The 13,582-nt window shown below is 44.3% G+C and overlaps 1 protein-coding gene across 7 annotated transcripts in view; it reads right to left on the bottom strand.

The window, feature by feature from the left end:
* The window catches only part of NBEAL2 (neurobeachin like 2), a 750,879-nt gene that overhangs the window by 34,382 nt on the left and 702,915 nt on the right, over nt 1-13,582 (bottom strand). For all 7 annotated transcript variants that reach the window (XM_086940998.1, XM_086940997.1, XM_086941000.1 and 4 more), the window contains one exon: nt 9,713-9,861. In XM_086940998.1, the coding sequence (XP_086797124.1) occupies nt 9,713-9,861 (149 nt within the window). The remainder of the gene's footprint in view (nt 1-9,712; nt 9,862-13,582) is intronic.

Genomic DNA, 13,582 nt, shown 5'->3' with positions numbered 1-13,582 from the left:
AATTCGAGGAGAAGCAGGCATGTAGGATCCTGACTGGTACCGGGCCGATGCGCCCACCGAGAGGTAAGCCGCCACACCTCAGGGCCGCGGCGCTTCGCAGTTGTCTTTCACGGTGCTGTCCGCCGTCTCCACCAGGTCCGCTCTGTTGCTAGGACGGTTCCAACAGCGCTGGGCACCAACTACGGTTGGAGAAGCCGTCGGAATCGGTGCTAAAATCAGGCCGTTGGCAGGAGCAGTGGCGAGACACGTCCGCTCACTCCGCCATCTTGGACACGCCCTGACACTCAGTTTAGGATGTGATTAGATATAAAATCTCTGACATTTGGGGGGGGGGGTTAAGTGGGGTGATGCTCCTCCACTCAGAGGAGCAGCTCCTGGCATTGAAATGAGGAAAAGTCCCAAGTACAAGGCTAGATGCATGGAAAGAGATGCAAAACACTTTAGAATTACTGAGTCTGTTTGATGAGACAAGTGGCTGTGTTATGCGTGGGTCTGTATGGGATAAGGCCCTTAAGTTGTAACTCTCATACAATACCACCATTTTTTTACTTGAAAACATCGACCTTTCATTAACCTTAAAAAAGCCACATGGCATACTCATGCCCTAAAACCCAAACAGTCTCTTATCAATAAATATTTCATGCAAGTGTTAAAACAACCAGTAAGCCTGTCAGCCTTACCGAAGGTAGGCAATTTGCGTGAGCAAAAACATCAATATGGAAAACAAATAGTTTTAGATTAGGGTTGCCACCTTTCCAAGAGAGAAATACTGCTCATTTGTTGTTGTTTTCAGAGTCTGCAAACGCCTGGACATGATACTAAATAGGAGTGTAAACAAAATTGTGCTTATTGTATTTTAACATGACGTTCCTGCCTTCGTTAATGGTCCGCAACTAATAATTACACTAAACAAAGCTCTAGAACACATTTAAACATGTTTTCTATTTGTCTCTGTTGTATGCTATTATTCTATTGTATTCCATTATGATTGTGTATTGCTAAAAATTCTGACTTTAGGTGGTTTTGATTATTTTTCTACCGGTCGGGACATGAAAATACCGGTAGAAAAACGGTCAGGGGCAACCCTATTTGAGATACACATATAATACACAGAAGCCTGCAATCAAAGATCACAAATCTGTCTTTAATTTCCTTAATCATTTTGAGTTGTGACGCTAGTAAAAGAAAATGACGTAACTGCTCAACTGTAATAACTTAGCGCAGTTGAGTTGTGATGTCATAGCGCTCGGTGCCAGAGCCAACAGCCAAAATGGAAGGCAGATCTAGTGGCATAATTGAAGCTGCAGTTTAAGCGAAGAAAAGGAGAACTGGCTTTTTGTTTTTGCGATCTATTATTAAAGTGAACAATAATCAGCAGAAAGGAGATTTTTTCAATGTGTTTATTTCTTTCCTGTAATAAACCCTTGTGGAAAAACAATCTCACAGCATCATGCTGCAATTCATTCTGAATACTTTTAAAACCTGATACACGTTAAAACTGGTTCTAGTATATTTTTTTAAATAAATGAACTGCATTTTGGATATTGCATTTCCTACCACAGATCTGTTTTATTCTTCATGACTGCAACCATACTATCCCTTTTATATGAAGGAGCAAGACTTCAAGAATATAAGACATTTGTGGGAAAAGCAATGGTTTCACCATGTATTATAAGGAATAAAATACCCTCTGCTGAATGCTATTAGGATATTGCATGTCACCTTGATATTACACAGTTATAGACAGGAGCACAGCATGCGGCCTCATTCCTCTATATGCTCCTGGAACTCCTGGATGACCTTGCAATTTTTTTTAATTTACAGAAGGTGTACTTTAGCCGATATTTTGTAAGACCTTCCTGTGTTTTGGGCTTTTGGCACTTCACAGGGGGTTGATCACTAGCTTTATATAATAATACTGCTCTAGGAGAATGTGTTACTTAATGTATTACTTAACTTCATTTTACAGCCGAGCTTGATACTAACCCCATCACATTTAAGCAAGGTTAATAATGCGATTTCATAACGCATAGGCAACTGGAAAAACAACAAAAATCGGTTAAGGGTTTTAAAACAAATAGGGCACTTAGGCCTACTTGTGCCCTACTATGTTATTTAAAAGTGGTCTTAATTAATGGGCCAAATGGTTAAATCTGTCTTCTATCTACCTACTTATTTATGTAGCGCTGAGGGTATCACATTGCATTACAAGACATGTGAACAGAGACCATAGCATTAATACACAGATTCAAGGTTGACAAAGTATATCCAGAGGGAATAAAAAACAATGCAACATTATATAGGTATATCAAATAATACAACATTATTCATTGGCCGCATTAGTGATGGCTTAATTGGTGCATTTGGTCAAGCAAATGATCCTGTTAGTGGGCTGAGCAGTTGTATCCTCTTAGAGGAATCAGAGACTTGGACAGTTAATTCTAATCTCATTCTGTTTTATTGACGGGTGAGAGACCAATTGGCATTACACTTAAAGATCCACAATTAGGCTTACAATAATGACTTCTACTAATGTAGCTGTTTTGTAGACTTGAAAGCCTTTGATGGTCTGGTGGTAGACAATGCCCGACTACAGCATAGTTGACATATGAGCGCATACCATATGCTCTGCTTGGTAATACATGGGTTAGGGTCAAGTTACGGAATGGTTCTAAAATGTCCGACAACATTGATCATTCTACATGCTTTTTGAAACAGGAATTACTTCTTGCAACCCTGTTAATTAGTTTACATACTGCAGACCTCAGTCAGGAGATAAGCTACTAAGACATTTCCCTCCCAAGCTTGACCCTTCTGTGTCTGTTACAATATGATGATGACACAGTAATTCTGAATTTAACTGCAGTTGGCATTTGTAAAAGAACAACCTGGCTAATGTCCTGAACATCAAACATTTGATGATTTTCAAAGTGTGAGGACAAACAGTGACATCTTTGGCTGTAAATCTAACGAGTCAGGTGTGTGGTTCCTAGGTGGCAAAAAAACACATATGCTTAGAAAATACATCTGCTGGCTAGGTACGTGCCATCAGAAACCTTTACACTACCTCAGCCCCTCATTAACTCATGTGTGCGGTCATAGGAGCTCAATTCCAGTCCTCTTTGATGAAAGGGAATGAAGCTTATCTGTGCTAATCTTTGTCCTTACTAGACCTATCCCAATGCACAGTATATTGGTCATTTGGCATGCCATTCGGTTAGATTGCAACAATGACAAACCCTGGACTTGGAGCCAAATTTTTGAAAACCTGTGTTAAGGCTAGGTTTAACATTAATACTTTAATACTACCCACCTTTCAGGTACTGCTACAGCCTTAGTACTATTGCTACAATGAATAGTGTTATTACTATTTGTACCCCAATTGCAGCTTTTAGAAATCATAGAATAGCTGGCAGTACTACTTGCCCTACTACTGCAAGACCTGCTATTACTGATACTGCTACTACAAGTTAAACCTCCAATCCTACCAGCACACTGGAAGCACAATTACTGCAACTAGTAGTATTGCTTACATTAATACTATGGATAAAGCCATGCTACTACTACCTGTACAACTGCTGCTGCTACTATACCAAATATTTCCACTCATACTACTCCTAACGTCTGCCATAAAATCTATCAGTGATAATATTGGTTATACTACTAAAAGTACTATAATGTTCTTCTCAAACTAGTTTCACTAGAAATACCTCATTAATAATACTAATACCTCTACTGCTTGTGCTGCTACTACTGCAACTTCTTTTACTGCCAGTACTGGTTGTACTTCTATTATCAGAAACACACTTAGTACCGCTATGTACAATTTTAATACTATGGGCAGTTCTAACAATAGTAAAAGTAGTATAATTGCTAGTGAATCTAGACTCATAAAAATGGTACCAGCATTGGCAATCACAGAACTAGCAGTGATACAATCAGTGGAAATAATGTGTGTAGTACTACCACTAGTAGCATTGATAGCAGTAGCAATAGTAGAAGCATCACTCGTAATAGTTCACCTCCAGCAGTATTTGTACTGGTACCTGAAGGCTACTTGGAGGAGAAGCTCAGGCTGCACCTGCTTGGAGAGAGCTTCTGTGTCTTGAAATATGGCCAATGATAATTACAATAGCAACTGTACACCAGACAACTTTTCCTGTGTCCAAGCCATGAGTGAAATACCATAGATGCCTATCGTGGTGTGATACTAGCTATGTAAACACAAGGAGATGATTGGGGTGAGTGTCTGAAAAGTTTCAGCGCTCCGTCTCAGTCACAGATCTGGGTTGAATCCATCATCATTTTTTAGCTCACTTCGCCACCCCAGTTCAGACCCAGCTATATGCAAATCAGTCCTGTGCTGCCAAGCCATGTCTTCCCTGGCCGGAAACAAGCATCCTGGGACCAGTTTCAGGCTAACAGCCCTCATCAGCCAGGCTAGCTTGAATCAGTTGCAAAGTGAGCAAGGGACTCACGTCTGGGCAAACCCTGCCAACTTAGGGCGAACAAAACAAACACAAGGAGATGACGGACGGAGCACTGAAACTTTTCAGACACTCACCCCACTGGGCACAGGGTCAAGACTGATTTGCATATGGCTGGATTCGAACCAGAATGGCATGGTGAGCAAAAAAACAATGGATTTAGGCCCAGATCTCCGTACTGGAGTGAATGTATGACATTGTTCTGCATTCTGTCCATCAATTGTGTTTGCATTTGTCACCCGAGTGGGACAGGTATGCCCAGACATGGGAACAATAGAAGGTACCCTGCCACTTATTTATAAAGGTCCCAGCTAGAGGATCCTAATTTGATAAAGAAAGGGGGTGATTAGCCCAGCGGCTGAGGCTGCACAGGACAAAATTAGGTCATTCCAAACAGATTCAACAACATGTTGTGAAAAAATACATATTTTTTTATTATTTTTCTCTTTCTAGATATATCCAAATGACATACATGTAAAAATTTATATATTCACTGATTGTTCAGAAACCACAAAAACAAAGACAAAATGTTTTTTTCAGATTAAGATCTGCCCACATTTCATACAAACTACCACACTCATTCACACAGGGATAATCCTAACTATGGGAGAAACATTCAACTCTCATTTATCCATTTCTCTAGTCCTGGTGCAGACAACAGTGGATCTTAGTTTAGTTGTCTAACGCGGGGGTTTTTTCCTTCCAGGAAGATGGTATTAATACGGGTCCTGATGTACTTGGAGAGGGTTGCCGTATTCCTGGGACAACATGCCGACGCGCGTTTCGGTGGAAAGCCAGTAAGGCTACACCTTCATCAGGGCCAGGGTAGTATGTTGGGCAGAGGTAAGAAGTAAAAATCTGTTTAGTTTTTTCGGTACGCCTATAGATTAAGGGCCACCTTCAACCTTTTTTTTAAAAGGAGAGACTCACTGCCGTTTGTTACCACAATTTCAGGGCTCCACTCGTGATCCTTCCTGTTGGCTTAATAGGGTTCTATCTCTCGACCACACCCCGCTCACACCGTGACATCAGATTCTTGGTGATTTTATCATACCATTCTAAATATGGACAAGACAGGGAGATCAAATCTGCTTTTCCTTTGTCTTAGACAGAACAGTCTTTTCCACTATTAACTAAACAGCTTAGCAAGGGTTTATACCTTCTGTTCGGTTATACTGTCAGTTATCTTGTCACTTCTTGAAATGAGACCGCTGGGCATCCGATGGGACGTAGGTTGGTAAGCGATCCTATTTATAACATGGCACATAACGTTTTTTAGTTGTTGTCTAGGCATGTCTATGTCTCCATAACTTAAAACAAAAGATTCATCTATGTTTAGTTACCTTTAGTTCCTGGTTTTTTACTCCTGGCGTCACAGGTCGGTCCGAACTTAATGCATAAGGTGTTCTTGTAGCTAATAAAGACAGAGAAACAGATGGGGATGGGGGATATAATTAGCCATCCGTTTTCATGTTAATAGAGATTTAGTTCCCGGTTTTGACACAAAGGTGTTTTCCCTTCCTGCCAGAGTCGGGTTTTAAAGATGACTCGTTTTATAGCTTGCAAGATGAACTTTCCCTTCCGGATCAGATTTAAGATGACCCGTTTTGTAATTAGCAAATGCCGGCTTCCCCTTAGTAATTATTCAATAGCGGACCGATAGACAGATAAAAGTAACCACCTTGTGTGATAATTTAGAATAAACATTTCCCGATTATCGAGTGATGGATCAGAAGTGCATACGCCCGGGCTGCACATGTTGGAATAGCTTCCCGGTTAACCGCGTTTCAGTTTTAAGGCGAATTTTTACCTCGTGATTAGAAAGAGCCGGGTTCCTGGTTAGGGGTTCCACCGACAGTTTTCAAAAACATAGCGGGCTGCCGTTTCCACAAGTCCCTGAACCGGGGCGAGAAAGATTACAAAACACCCGTCAAGCAGTGGCTTGGCAAGATTTTACAAGCTCTGCCCAGTAGATGTCCGCAATTTGCTTTTTAGAGCTTACCGTCTATGGGTCGGTTGCTGTCGTTCACGGGGGTTCCTAGTGTCCTGTACCACGCGCTTGGCCGACCAAGGCAGCCGGCGGAACCCCCGTGAACGACAGCAACCGACCCATAGACGGGACTTGTGGAAACGGCAGCCCGCTATGTTTTTGAAAACTGTCGGTGGAACCCCTAACCAGGAACCCGGCTCTTTCTAATCACGAGCTACAAGAACACCTTATGCATTAAGTTCGGACCGACCTGTGACGCCAGGAGTAAAAAACCAGGAACTAAAGGATCGCTTACCAACCTACGTCCCATCGGATGCCCAGCGGTCTCATTTCAAGAAGTGACAAGATAACTGACAGTATAACCGAACAGAAGAATGGTATGATAAAATCACCAAGAATCTGATGTCACGGTGTGAGCGGGGTGTGGTCGAGAGATAGAACCCTATTAAGCCAACAGGAAGGATCACGAGTGGAGCCCTGAAATTGTGGTAACAAACGGCAGTGAGTCTCTCCTTTTAAAAAAAAGGTTGAAGGTGGCCCTTAATCTATAGGCGTACCGAAAAAACTAAACAGATTTTTACTTCTTACCTCTGCCCAACATACTACCCTGGCCCTGATGAAGGTGTAGCCTTACTGGCTTTCCACCGAAACGCGCGTCGGCATGTTGTCCCAGGAATACGGCAACCCTCTCCAAGTACATCAGGACCCGTATTAATACCATCTTCCTGGAAGGAAAAAACCCCCGCGTTAGACAACTAAACTAAGATCCACTGTTGTCTGCACCAGGACTAGAGAAATGGATAAATGAGAGTTGAATGTTTCTCCCATAGTTAGGATTATCCCTGTGTGAATGAGTGTGGTAGTTTGTATGAAATGTGGGCAGATCTTAATCTGAAAAAAACATTTTGTCTTTGTTTTTGTGGTTTCTGAACAATCAGTGAATATATAAATTTTTACATGTATGTCATTTGGATATATCTAGAAAGAGAAAAATAATAAAAAAATATGTATTTTTTCACAACATGTTGTTGAATCTGTTTGGAATGACCTAATTTTGTCCTGTGCAGCCTCAGCCGCTGGGCTAATCACCCCCTTTCTTTATCAAATTAGGATCCTCTAGCTGGGACCTTTATAAATAAGTGGCAGGGTACCTTCTATTGTTCTCTATACAGTGGTTTTTTCCCCCTTTGGCCTGCCTATATATCTCTAAGAAACCCTACGGGGAGCCCCCTTCTATTGTTGTTGATGCCCAGACATGGGTCCTGTGCTCTCTATGCCACTGGAGTCGAGCTATCCTAGCTGTTGAGGGCTGAAAGCCCAAAACTGGTCCTAGGATACTTGTTTCAAGTCCAGGGAGGACCTAGCATGGCAGTTCCGGCTGGACTGTTCCCATTGGGCACATGGTCAAGACTGATTTGCATATGGCTGGGTTCAAATTGGAATGGCATGGTGAGCCCACAAAATGATGAATTTAGGCCTAGATCTCTGTACTGGGGTGAATGTATGACATTGTTCTGCATTCTGTCCATCAATTGTTGTTTTTGCACGTGATACACTCCAGAAGTAGAGGAACAGGTGTAAAAAGATTGCATATGAATAAACAACCCAGAGTTAGCGAAAAAATAAAGGAATAGAAAAGTAGAATTCCTAGTAGTAATACCATGAGCAGAAGAAGCATTATTAGTAGGAGCAATAATAGTGATAGCAGAATAGTGAGTGTACATCATAATTTTATTTTCAGGTATGTATATGGAGTTGGGACAGGATCATTTTGTAAACAATGTATACAATTGTAAAACTGCACTGCCTAGGAATCTGTATGGAGGAACATGATTACTAACTGAGTAAACTTGCTACCGGAAAGAAAAAGAAAATGTAACCTTTCACTTTTCATCATTACTGCGCCAATGGATTTGAATGAAGTCATATTTATTAAGGTATTTTATCCATAGGGCAACCCAGTGCCAATTAGACTCAAGCCCAAAGAGGGCAAGAAGTTTATGGTAACAGGAATAGCCAGGATTTTAGATTTGTTTGCCTAAAGGTACAGAATTTCACTAGCTCTGGGTGAACAGGTGTAGAATTCCAGAGCTTAGCAGCAAGATAGGTCTACATCCTTGTCTGGAAAGCCTGATCCTGGGTATTGTCAGCTGATGAAGATAAGCAGAGTGTTGACGTGTAAGAATTGCGTGTGTGAATCTTCTTTTTATGCAAGCAGGACCTATACTGTGTACAGCTTTATGTGAGATATAGAGAGTATCCATAATGAAGTCTGGATGCTATAAGCTCCTGTACCATAGTTTTACGTGAACCAGTATGATCTTGAAGGAAGTTTTTTTAGCAAGGTGAGCACTATTTTGAGAACAGGTGGAAGCCCGTGATTTATATGTGATGAAAATAAAGTTGGATGTCGATATGATGCCTATGTTTTTAGCCGTTTCTCTGGACATTATTAAGGTGAATAGACATAAGAATTCCAGCCCTCTTCTGATGTCACTTACCTTTTAATGGGATGGAGGCTAGTCAAAAAATAGGCAAGGTAACAAAAATGCTTGTAAGGGACATTTTATTTTGCAAAACTACCATGTTCACATGCCAAAGTTATAGGCTTTCCAAAATGGCTTTGGAGGTAGGAGTTGCTATGTAACCTGATCAATGTGTTTGCTTTTGCGGATGCTGTTATATCAAATGGGTATATCAGCCTACGTGACTCAAAACCAAGATGTACTCTTTGTGCTGTGTCATGAGTTCTCTTATTGAGTCCAATTACCACACCATGCGCCTATTTGGTAATTTTTCCTTGCCTACCTTAAAAATTGTTTCCAGACCTCCTATCCTCATGTGGAGAAGTGTGGCTGAATGATTAGAGCGGCAGACCCTGATGCAGAGGTCTAGCCCGGGACCAGGGTTCAATTCCCCGCCTCGGCTAGTCTTGGGCTCAAAATTCCACGGACCTCATAATTCTCGCCTCGGTGCCTATTCCAATCATGGAGTCCCACTCTGCAACTCTGGGCAATAGCTTGCTTAATCTCCACAACGGCCCCACAAAGCTAAGGATGCCTGGCCTCCACCTTGGGGGTGCCCAGGAGTGGACGCCTCACAGGGAAAGCCAGGATGGGTTCCACAGCGGTATTCGTACAAGCGCCTTGAGATCCTTGCGGGTGAGTAGTGTGCTATAAAAGTATCAATTTACATTAACATTTCACTACTATGGTATCAGGAAAATGAACTTTACCTCTGAAGGTCTCGGATGTGGAGAGAACATTGCATAGTGCCCAGGACCACATACTCTTGGGTGATGCACATGTCGGTCACCTGCTCATCCAAGGGGACAGAGGAGAGATGCTTGCCGTTGACAGAGTACAGATGCAGGGCATATTTATCCTAAAGAAAACCACAAGGGGGAAACACAAAGAAAGTCAAATGTACCCAAAGGCAAGGTCTTTGATAGAGTAAACGTAATGGCATTTTAAACTATCCACTGTAGCTCAACAATTCAATACAGGCTATCAAGCAGGCAGTGCTTAAAGATGCAAATACACTGTTGAATATTTTATACAAATAGGATATACTTGTTCCAGATGACTTTTTAATTCAAGTATTAATGAGGCTGCTGCGGTGTGAGACCTATTACATCCAAAGTTCTTCATACTAATATGCAGATTTCATTTGTTTGTTTGTTTGTTTGTGATTTCCATGAATGCTTGACGCTGTTGCTACCACTGTCTTATTAACATGTGAGAGAAAAGAAAGTGAATAATGTCACAACATGCATCAATATGGTGAGGTTTAAAGACACAAAGCATTTATCCCAAAAGACTGGTACTTGCTTGCAGTTGGCCGTAAGCAAGCAGAGATCTGGACATCTAAATGAGGCCAGCAGGCCGGGGCTCTGAATTCAGGTCTTTTCAGATACTATTAAACAATACAAAGGTACTACGAATAACACAATATTTGGGGTGCTTCGAAACAACAATTTAATGGTATAAAATGAGATATATAATGCACTACTAATACAGTGTAAGCATTCACGATCACAGTTTTAATATCCACTTGTCTGCTTTACATGGAGGATTTGTCCCTATTCTTCGGTGGACTCAATGACATTAGAGGTATGATGTCCATTTGTATCACCTACGGTAATCAATAAACATGCATACCACACTAATTAAATGATGGTGTTGGGGCATTGGATCAATGGGACTCCTAGGGGCCTATTTTGATTCGGGGAAAACCACTCTGAATAGCCGTACAGAGCGTTTTTCCCGTACGAATCGTACCCTGCAGCCTCCCCGTACGTACGATGAAGTACGATTCGTACCAGGAGCAGGACTCCATACGAATCGTACAAAGACTGTACGACTCTAATCTCTGTACGATTCTCCCTCGGAACCCGCTGTAAGCGACATCCGTACGGTTCGAAGCAGGTTTTCCCGACCCAGCAGGTACGATCCGTGTCGGGTACGCACCGTACGACGCTTTTTTTACTGGAGCCCAAAACGTCCGGAGAAGTAGAGTATGCCTCGAAACAGGTACGGAACGCCCCCCCCCCCCCGGGTACGGTTCGTAACCCTGCGATCATGGGGTGTACGCACTGTATGGTGTGTATGTGATTGTCCGTACGAATCGCCCTTACCTGATGTGGACCGTACGAATCGTGTCCGCATCCCCCGGTCGGGATCGTACTCGTCGGGTCGTACGGCATATTTACGAATCGTACGGTTCACTGTGAGGCCCCAAGGCTGGTCTCATGTTCTTAGTTAAAAATGTCAAAGAAACAATTACTCACTGTAAACTTATTCTAAAGAATAAACTTCATATTTAGGGGGTGCAAAATCAATCCTAAAAAGATGTGTATTTGCGATTAATGTAGTCTCTAATACTATGAGAAAAAACAAAGGTAAGCCAATGCAGTGAGCAGGAAAGGGAGGCCATGAAAAACACAAGGTTTTCAAAACTCGGTTACAAAATTTTCAAGCAGTGATCACATGGTGCAGAAAAAAAGTGAAATGACAATTGCCAAAGGAAATCACATCCACTCACAGAAGACATGATTTCCTCCTACTGATTTAGTCACCTCTCGAGTGCCAGTTCCCTGCCTTGGTGTCGGCCTACTAATGATTTATGACTAGTAACTCTCTGTTGTTGCCCTAAGTAACTCATTCAATTCATTGTTATGGCACCACCCTGATTACTGAAAACTTATTTCTGTGGAACTAAATGTGTTAAATAACTCTATTAAGTACTCGTCCACTTTGGTTGGCTCATTGAAATGTGCTTTGACCTAAACTGCTTATTAGATTGTGCTTATTTTTTGGATGGATGTTGCATTCCTCAACTATGAAACTTTATTGCTAAAAATAAGTCTCAAGTGGGGGGCGTGGCTTGGCGGGCGAAGATGGCGGTCGCAGCTTTGTAGAGCTCCCGCCGGCCCGGACACAATTTGCTCATTTATCCTGGCCCCGAGCCCGCTAACGATACCACGCGAGCTGCGTCTGTTCCTGGAGGTGCCTGGACCTCTCCAGTGTGCTGATCTTCCATTTCAAACTTTTCCGGGGACCCGGGACGCCGGCGACGGAGTGCAGCCTGGCGGTTGAGCCGGGACCTCGATTTTCAGGAGGCCGGGAGGTGGTCGGTGGCGGGCTGCCGGAGATCGAGTTGGCCGGACGGGTCCCCATCCGGCGATTGCAGCACCGAGAGCAGAAGAGTTGCAGAGGTGCCCTGGGGGTCTAGTGCCGTACATTGGAGAACCTCCCCGGGCGGCACGGTGCGGCGGCGGCCTATTCCGCCCTTGTGGGACCGGGGCCTCGAGTTTCGCGACCTTGAGACCGGCCTGGACCTGGGCGCAGTGGTTGACGCTTATCATCCCAGAGAGACTTTCGGACGTGTGGATGTGCCCTGGCCCAGGGCTCGGAGCCTCCTGAGTCTAACGCTGTGGGACCGCTCCTGAGGATCCACCGGGGCCCGCCGCGGAGGGCGATTGCCCCAACTCCGGGGTGTGTTGCCCGGCTTAGCTGAGGGCTCCGGAGACAATAACCCGAGGCGGCTACCGAGGTGTAGTGAAGGTGGGACTGCACGCGGCCATGACCAGAGGTGGTGGCGGAGGCCCGCCTAAGCAGGGTCCCATCGACAAATTTACCGGGCCCAGTGGCGGATCTGGGGCGCCTGGCGGCGGCAGCGGGGCTGGGCCGGACAACGCGGCGCTTCTGGCGGCAATCACCCAGCCAGAGACATGCTGGATGCTAAGATTGGGGCTGTGGGTGCAGATGTGACACTGCTGCGCCAAGACCTTCGCAATGCGGTGGAGCAGATTACGGAGATGGAATCCAGAATCTCGGTGGCAGAGACGGACATCGGCGCGCTGAAACAGAAAATGGCGGACATGGAGCGTGTCCAAAAGACTCTCGCATCTCGAGTGGAGGATGCCGAAGGGCGCGCACGCAGGAACAACCTTCGCTTTATAGGTTTTCCGGAGAGATGTGAGAAGGACGACATGGAGCAGTTTTTGTCCCAGTGGCTGGAGAGCTGGCTCCCGCCGGGGGCCCTGTCTTCTTGTTTTGTGATTGAGCGTGCACACAGGGCCCTGACACAGCGGCCGCCGGAGGGTGAGCGTCCTCGGCCTGTCATTGCTAGACTTTTGAATTACCATGACCGCGATGTCATACTGCGGGAAGCAAGGATCAAAGGCCCACTTTCTTATGAAAATCACACCATCATGATCTTTCCCGATTATACTAGGCTTGTGCAACAACAAAGACAATCGTTTGTAGCCGCCAAGGCCAAGCTGCGGGGCCTGAAACTCCAGTACTCTCTGCTGTACCCGGCTCGCCTACGGGTGGTGTACCAGTCCCGGACCCATTTCTTTGACTCGCCAGAGGAGGTCTTTCGGTGGACAGACGAAACGGTGAGGATCAGGCCGCATGCCCAGCCGGGGCTAGATCCGGGCGGGTCAAGGGGATCATCGCAAGAACGGACAAACCGCCAGGCACGAAAAGGACGACATCGGAGGTCACGATCACGCAAGAGATCCGCCTCCGCCAGTGCGACGCAGACCAGTGGAACAATGGACTCTGAACACTCGGACGCTGGCAGTTGAACCCTGATG

The sequence above is a fragment of the Lissotriton vulgaris genome, chromosome 10 (genome assembly GCF_964263255.1).
Source record: "Lissotriton vulgaris chromosome 10, aLisVul1.2, whole genome shotgun sequence".
NCBI classification, from domain to species: domain Eukaryota; kingdom Metazoa; phylum Chordata; class Amphibia; order Caudata; family Salamandridae; genus Lissotriton; species Lissotriton vulgaris.
The sequence above is the reverse complement of the archived record's forward strand: the minus strand, read 5'-3'. Positions and strand labels throughout refer to the sequence as shown.